Source organism: Phoenix dactylifera, chromosome 5 (assembly GCF_051530095.1).
Source record: "Phoenix dactylifera cultivar Ajwa chromosome 5, Ajwa_hap1_PhDact_Kaust_v1.1, whole genome shotgun sequence".
Taxonomy (NCBI): Eukaryota; Viridiplantae; Streptophyta; class Magnoliopsida; order Arecales; family Arecaceae; genus Phoenix; species Phoenix dactylifera.
The window spans coordinates 2,739,546-2,747,205 of NC_143194.1; the positions used below are offsets into that span (position 1 = coordinate 2,739,546).

The following is a 7,660-nucleotide window of genomic DNA, read 5'->3' on the forward strand; positions in this document are numbered from 1 at the left end:
AAACTCAAATTACTAACTCTATAAGAATAGACATCAAATAATCCTAGTCCTCTATCCTACTCAATCTAGACCATCCATAGCTACATTGCCACAAACCTTAGCATGAAGAGAGGCAATTTTCAATTTTGCGATTTTTTTGGTGATAGTTATAATTTTTTATTTCAAAAATTATTCAGCAATTTTAGGCATGGATAGTGGTAAAATAGGTACTACTATTTCACTTCTTTATGGTAAGATAGAATAATTATTATACTATTTTTATATTTTGAATAGTGCAAGATTGGTATAACTATTATTGATGAATTTTACTTCTTTGTGCCTGCATCATTTTCATTCGATTTAATTCTTATAATATTTCAGCCTACACCTTCTTCGCCAATCTGGATGCGGTACGAATTGGATCTTTTCAAATTTGAGGATGGGACTTTGACTGTCTTGTTCTCCGATCATACTTGCCCATGAATCCAGCAACAGTAATGGCACAGAAAGGCTCACATATCAGATGGGACAGTAGATTATGTAATATAGTTTGATATATTATATTCATTGCGTAATATGTGAATAACCGTGATTACGAATTGCAAACAGGATAGTCCCAGTTCCAGATTGAGAACGTGATTTAAAAAGCCACACGGGGGTGTCATTTCATTTGACCTGCTCGGAAAATTCACGACGTCCATGCATGGGACCGGATATTGCTTTTCTTCTTTGGCTATTTTTTTAAAAATTAAGCCAAAAATTATATAAAATTCGTAAATTTGGACGATTCATTTAAGTAAGATCTTATACCAACTAAACTCTATTCAATCCAAATCCTACAAAACGGCACAAAAATTCTTCATAGACTGCTTTTTTTTTTTTTTGCTGGAAAGCAAATATTAGTATCTGAGATGAATTTGGATAGATTTCTACAAAATACAAATTAGATGAGCTAATAAATTTTATTTTTATAGGGCTTTCAGTTTAACATTATAGAAATATTCAAACAAATTTTTAGGGAAAAAAAAAAACTTTTTAAAGCCTCTATCATGTTGTCCGGTTTGGGCGACCACAACCTGCCAATCTGACACGCTTACCCACCTTGCTACCACAACACGATATCGTCAACATTAGTGAATAAAAAAATTATGTTTCCACCCATCATACCCTACGTGGCCTCGTCAAGCTGCTAACGGCATCAAATATTTCTAAAATATTCCACCTGTCGGCCTGTTCCGAGCGAATGCAGTCCAAGCACACTAAATGCGTGTAAGAGCACAAAAACAAAAAACATGGGTGCAAATATAAATAAACGTTCCCATGCATGAACCCAAAACGCAACGGTTCGGATCACGTCACTCACGCCAGGCGCGACACTTCCACCAAAAACTATACCCAAAATACTGGGTGCACCACGTCGGCATGCACTGCGCCAATCACCTCGCCTCTTTTCTACGAAGCGCTTCCCCCAGGAAACACGCCACGTTGGCCCTTCCAAATAAAATAAAAACGTGATTAAAAAAACGTGTGTTTTTTCGCAATACTTGAAAGGAATTTATTATTGGAGAATAATAAGGTTCTGGAAATGGAAAATTAACTTCCATTTTCTTTCTTTCCACATACCATCGATTCGATTGAAATCAAAAAGGCCTAAATAAAACAAAAAGATTAATATTATAGCATAATTATTCAAATTTTCTGGAGAATTGAGACCCTAACTAGTGTGCAAAAGAGGGAGATCGAGAGCTTCTTTTCCTAAAATGGTGTTTGGGTCGGGTCGCTTGGAGTTTGCCCGTGGCTTTTGGCGGTGCGGGCTTCGCCCAACGCCGTTCACGGGGCAGGCAGAGACGCAAAGCAGCTCTCGGAGCGGGCGAGCGAGCGGCGGCGGCGACCGCCGTAGTTGTCCTCCTCCCCGCGGGGACTGGCGGGTGTGGACCGGAGAGCCCTTGGTGAGCTGAGGCTCCGGCGGAGGAGGTGGCGCATGGCGGCGATGAGGTCCTCCGCCGGGTTGGATGGCGGCGACGCCGAGCGGAAGTCCCGTGAGAAGCTCATGTGGCGGTGGAGCGCCTCCTCCGTGGAGATTCGCCGCCCGGCGCGGCCGATCTCTTCCTTGACTGCCTCGCCGCAGAGGCCGCAGACCCACCGCCCGCTGTACCGCTCGCGCACCCGCGCGATGTACGCCGGCGTGCACTCCTCCGTCAGCCCGCAGCACTCGCACTTGGCCAACTCCACCTCGATCTGCCCCTCGCCCTTGCCCTCGGACGCCGCCGTGATCGCCACCGCGTCACAGCCGCTCCGCACCCTCGCAGACATTTCCTCGAATCCGAAGGAAACCTAACAAAGCCCCAAATCAGAACCAATCCCTATCAAATAGCCTATCTATATCCGCCCCGATTCTTCCGGTAAACGGATACGGGCACCGACGGGACGGCTATTTAGTGTCCTAAACGCCGACGATTCGAATAGAGGAGTCTTTCTCGCTATTGGGCTATCTCTCCTTCTCCCAGACGATGAAGGTATCCTTCTCTTCTCCGATCAGCACCACCGTCGTCGCCGCCCGATTCTTCTCGAGACCAGCGTCTCCGGCGAGAGACATCTCAGGATCCAAAGCCCCTCTCTCAGATCGATCTCCCTCACCGACTCAGAATAGCGTCCACAGGAGGCGATTTATTTGGAGAGTCTCCGAATCCCCTCTCTCTCTCTCTCTGTTTTTTTTTTTTTTTGATAATCTCCTCCCTTTCTTCCGGAGTCTCCAGTCTCCGAGTCTTCTCTCTCCCTCTCGCACATATGGTCTCGAGCCGGGGTCCGGTTTGGTTTTTATTGGTCGCGGAGGGAAGAGGGGAGAGGAGAGGGGCATTTATTGCCTTTTTGTCACGTAGTGGGGTGGGGCCCGCCAGAGGGTTGGCGGACCGTGACACGAGGCAGGGAGATGGTCCACGTTATCATGCTGCGTTGGCGTACGTTGCGGCCTTTGTGGACGCTGCCAGCTGTTATCCACTAGTCCGAACCTGGCCCCACCACTACCTGTTTTCTACGCAGGTGGGAAGATTTTACCAGCTTGGCAGAGCCCTTTTGAAATAGTATTTTTATAAAAAATTATTATTATTTAGTAATTATATTTTTAAAATGCCGTAGAATTTTAATTTGCACTTGACAAACAAAAAACAAATTGCATAGAATTATACAACATAATATATTAAAATATAATATGTATTAATATATAAATACATAATATAGTGTAATATTAGTGTAATATAATATAATATTATTCTAATATAGTTAATGTAATTTATAAGCTATAGCATAATAATATAATATAATTTATATTATATAACATAATATATCAATGTATTATGAGATAATATAATATAATATTTTAATATAAAATATTTTAGTTATTATAATTATATATTGATATTTTATTAATATAATATTTTTAGAAACTAATACTTGTTGCAGCTCTTGTAGATTTCTTTCTTCGCATATTACAGTATAAAGGGACACTTATTGTAATTATATAATTTTATCATAAATATTTGGTCTAAAAAGAAAAAAAATAAATCTAAAATAGCTTTTCAATGCGTGCTAAGTACTTTTTAAAAAAAGCTCCAAAATGGAGCTTCTCCAAGTAGTTTTCATCTTTCTGGTAAAGTTAAAATAACTTTTCGATTTTTTTTTACCAAACATCACTGTACTATCTAAAAGTACTTTTGAAGGATCAGAAAATACTTTCTAGCCTACCAAAAACTCTACCAAATGGAGTCTAAGTCAATTTGTTGGCACCCAATGATGTGTCATTGTGGTAATGGCAACGCGCTCCTTCTAACTTGCTCTAACGGATTCTTTTCAAAACTTTTTTTTTTTTTTTTTTATTGGCAAGCAGTTCTTGTGTAACATTTTTGCTATTGAATTACAGTAGCTTATCTCCGATGGTCGTGTGGGTTTTGCGGCTCATCTGGCATCCAATTATGATCTTAAAAAGGGTTAATAAGAACACCGTTTTCCTTGGCTTTCAATTAAGTAAGACACCCAGCTAAAGGCAAGGCCTGTCCTATTGTGGATCACGTGACGTCACCAGCTACGAAAGACCTTCCATGCTCTTGGAGGACCCCACCAAATAGTGAAGTTTTGACCGGTGCTCATTCTTGATTGGTTTTAACTTTAAACTATAAGCTCGCATGATAAGCATGCTTTCTTAAATTCAAAATAACAATAGGCCCAACGTCGCACTTTAAAAATTTTATCTCCCATCTCCTGCCGCCATGGTGACGAGGCCGATGCCGCCGAAGATGACGTAGATGGGGAGGAAAATGATCTTAAGAGGGGCGGGGTCACCAGAATCATGGCGAGTGAGAGAGACCCGTAGATGATAAGATAATTTCCATGAATTTTAAACTCACAAGTTCCCCAGTAAGCTTCTATTGATGATATATAAATATATATATAATCAAGTTACTATTTAATCTCATCAATCTCTTGATGTTATGGTTGTCCATTTGTTGGGAGACACTATTATTTTCAAAAATAATAATTATTTTGTCAGGACCTTCCTAGACATATTTGTAAATCTATTTTATTACTTTTGATTGAGCAATAATTTTTATAGTTATATGCGTATGATACCAAAGAAGAAGGTCCGGATTATATAGAACCACCTAGAGGTTATTGGTAGCCATATTATTTTTGATTGCTGCATGACTATTGTTTCTCCTTCAATATTGGATATATCCATTATTCATACGTTTATCTTTTTTCGATGTGATAAAACCGTTAATAAATATATATGGGGCAGTCCACTCTTTTGGAATTCAACTATATGTAATTATTATAAATAATTGTTAGGATTTGAGAATAATATTTATATACATATATTTAAGATTTTTGAAATTAAGAATAGTAAGATATATTTTTAGTTCCATATTTGTTAGTATTCTTTTGAATAATTTATTCACATCCTTTAAAAATTGCTTCATTTTGATGTGAAACACCCTAGCCATAATATCCGGTCTATCCTCGACTCTTTGTCCAGTAATTTGCTGCAATGCTTCTTTTATTTCGATCTAATTTAGATTGCAAGTGAATGTGGTAAAAAAATCTGGTGAACCTATAGAATGGAAGACATCCATAGCATCTTGATAATTTTGATGCATATTCTAAAAGCTATCATTCAAAGAAAAAGGCAAAATATATCATCTTTCGACGGCTGCAGTAATAGTTTCACCAATGGTTATAGTATTTTGCACATCTTGATATAATTCCACATGAAGTTTTGTTTGGTTGTATCACATCCATTGCAGTCTATCTTTTTCAATGGCAGCATAACCATCGATAACATATTATTGGAAGAGTTGCCCACCTTGCAGAAGTATTTTTTCTTTGGATGCATAAATCAGCATCATGTAAGTATAGATTTCTCTCATTGAAACATGCACCTTATTTACCAACCTACCCCACAAAATTATTTTTCTTTTTTCTTTTTTACATGATTTAGGATTTTTTTTGGTGAGTGATATTTTTTTATTGAACATTTTTTCCTTTTTTGATGAAAATTATTTCAAATATATTTCAAATTCTTTATATGAGGAATGAAATGCGTTGGATGCTCAAATTCAAATTTTAATAATATTTAGAAAATTTTGGTTCCAATGTCTCATTAACAAAAAAAATTAACATCCATAGAAAAAATAAATTCAAACTTCTATAAACCGACAACTACAAAAATATAGTAAATAAAATTGTTATTTAAATAGTTATTGTATAAAAGTAATATAGTAGGCGGCTCTATTTATGAACAAAAAAACTTCAAAATGAAGATAAGATGGAAATTGAGGAAAAGTCATTTGAAGGGATATGGTTCATGTAAAGAATTGAATTCCTTTTTTCTTAGAAAATAAAAAGGACAAAATCCCATGAATTCTAAAATCATGTGATTTTTTTAAAGAGTTTCCTTCGTTGCGATTATTTTTCACATCTCATGCCTACAATATATTTTTTTTTATTAGAAACTAAATATTTAGGCTTCCTCTCTACTTCTCTAATTAGTAACTTCCTCTTTCTCCCTATATTTGACATCTTCTCCACCCCCCTCCTGTAATTAGCCCATTCTCTTTCCTTAATTCTAAAAGTTTCAAAAGTGTTTTGCCAAATTTATTCTATCTATTAAAGTTTTATAGTTTTTAAAAATTGAAAAGGTGAAAAATATCCCTGTATATTACTTTTTACATCTTTGTGGTCTTCTTTATATATATATATATATATATATATATATATATATGCATGCATGCATGTATGTGTGTATGTACATGTACATCAATTTGAAATAGAGAAAAACATGGACAGAAAATCCTACTCTCACTCTATCTATCTCTCTCACCCCCATTCTATGCACCCACATATTCCATTACTCCTCATTTTTTGCTTTTTTTTCCTAAAACTAAAATATATCTCTATCCATTCCATATGTTATTCTCTCGTCTCATAACAATCCATATAGCATTCCCTCTTTTCAAGCTCCTTACCCCACGCTTCTTTCTACTGTATACCTCATAATCTTTTACCTTTTTGTACCAGTCTAGGTATGTAATGTAATCTATTTGATGACCTTCAAATCTTTTTCTTACCAATTAAAATAATACTGCACAATGAATCTTATACTCATAAATATTTTTATGTTTTTGATAGATAGGTATTGACTAATGAAAGAAACACTATGATCTTTGGAGAATACTAATAGAATTTACTTTCTCAAATATCTAGAATATATTTGTACTAAAATATATTCGTTTAATAGCAATACTCCCTTATTAAATCAAGATCTAATAATGATTTTGTTAATCTTTAGATGGATTGAAATCTTTGATCATGTCTTCTATATTTAAAGTGACTAATCTCGGATATGTGCGCTGTACTTCAGGAAGTATTGCTTGGATTTTCTAGGATAAACATAGAAGTCTAAGACAACATTTGGATTGGGGATAAATGGAGTTTATCCCTATTTGTCTTCGGAATAAGGGAGTTTTCTTTTCTTTTAAAGAAAAAGAAAAGCAAATGCTTTCAGATCCCTTTTTTTATTCCTTGTCCTCATTCATTGAGCACATGTATGATGCTAGTTATGTATAATGGGAGAAGCTTTTATAGTTGCACTCCCAAATAAATTATTTGTATTCGTTACCCATACTAAAAATAATAAAGACATGACTTTATATACTTTTACTTGTTGTGGCTTCAATCCTCAATTGACTTTCCTTGAATTTTTTTTAATCTCTCAACGTGAGGTGTTCAGGAATAGAAAGATAGGATTTGCACTTATGCATGGTAGCCCTTGTTGTAGATGTCACGCTCGACTCAAGATCGCAAGCCGGGGTTGCTGCAAACATCGCATATTCATAGGAAACTCTCTCCATAAGCATGCAAAATATCTCATCATGATATCATAAACATGCAACAGAAATAATTTAAATAGTAGCGTTCAAATTCTAATTAAATAACAAAATTAAAATTATTACAAAATTAGTCTAAATAAATATGTCAAAATTTTGTCTCTAATCGCTCTTCCATAATAAATTTCTAAGTTGAGCTAATTCTTCGGATCTATTAAAATAGTAAGAAATCGTATAATGAGCTAGACAACCCACTAAGCAATGAATATTTTAGTTAGATAAATTAGGCAAACAAATAGATA

At 36.0% G+C, this 7,660-nt stretch overlaps 1 protein-coding gene across 1 annotated transcript; it reads right to left on the reverse strand.

Annotated features, from left to right (window-relative positions):
- Nucleotides 1-1,556: 1,556 nt before the first annotated feature.
- Nucleotides 1,557-2,799, reverse strand: LOC103709341 (uncharacterized). The gene has a single exon (XM_008794641.5). It carries the CDS (start codon nucleotides 2,290-2,292, stop codon nucleotides 1,810-1,812), a length of 483 nt encoding a protein of 160 aa, XP_008792863.3. The 5' UTR covers nucleotides 2,293-2,799; the 3' UTR covers nucleotides 1,557-1,809.
- Between the last annotated feature and the right edge of the window lie 4,861 nt (nucleotides 2,800-7,660).

Bases quoted from the DNA above. Each gene is read 5' to 3' on its own strand.
- LOC103709341 (XM_008794641.5), bottom strand. From the start codon at position 2,292: ATGTCTGCGAGGGTGCGGAGCGGCTGTGACGCGGTGGCGATCACGGCG.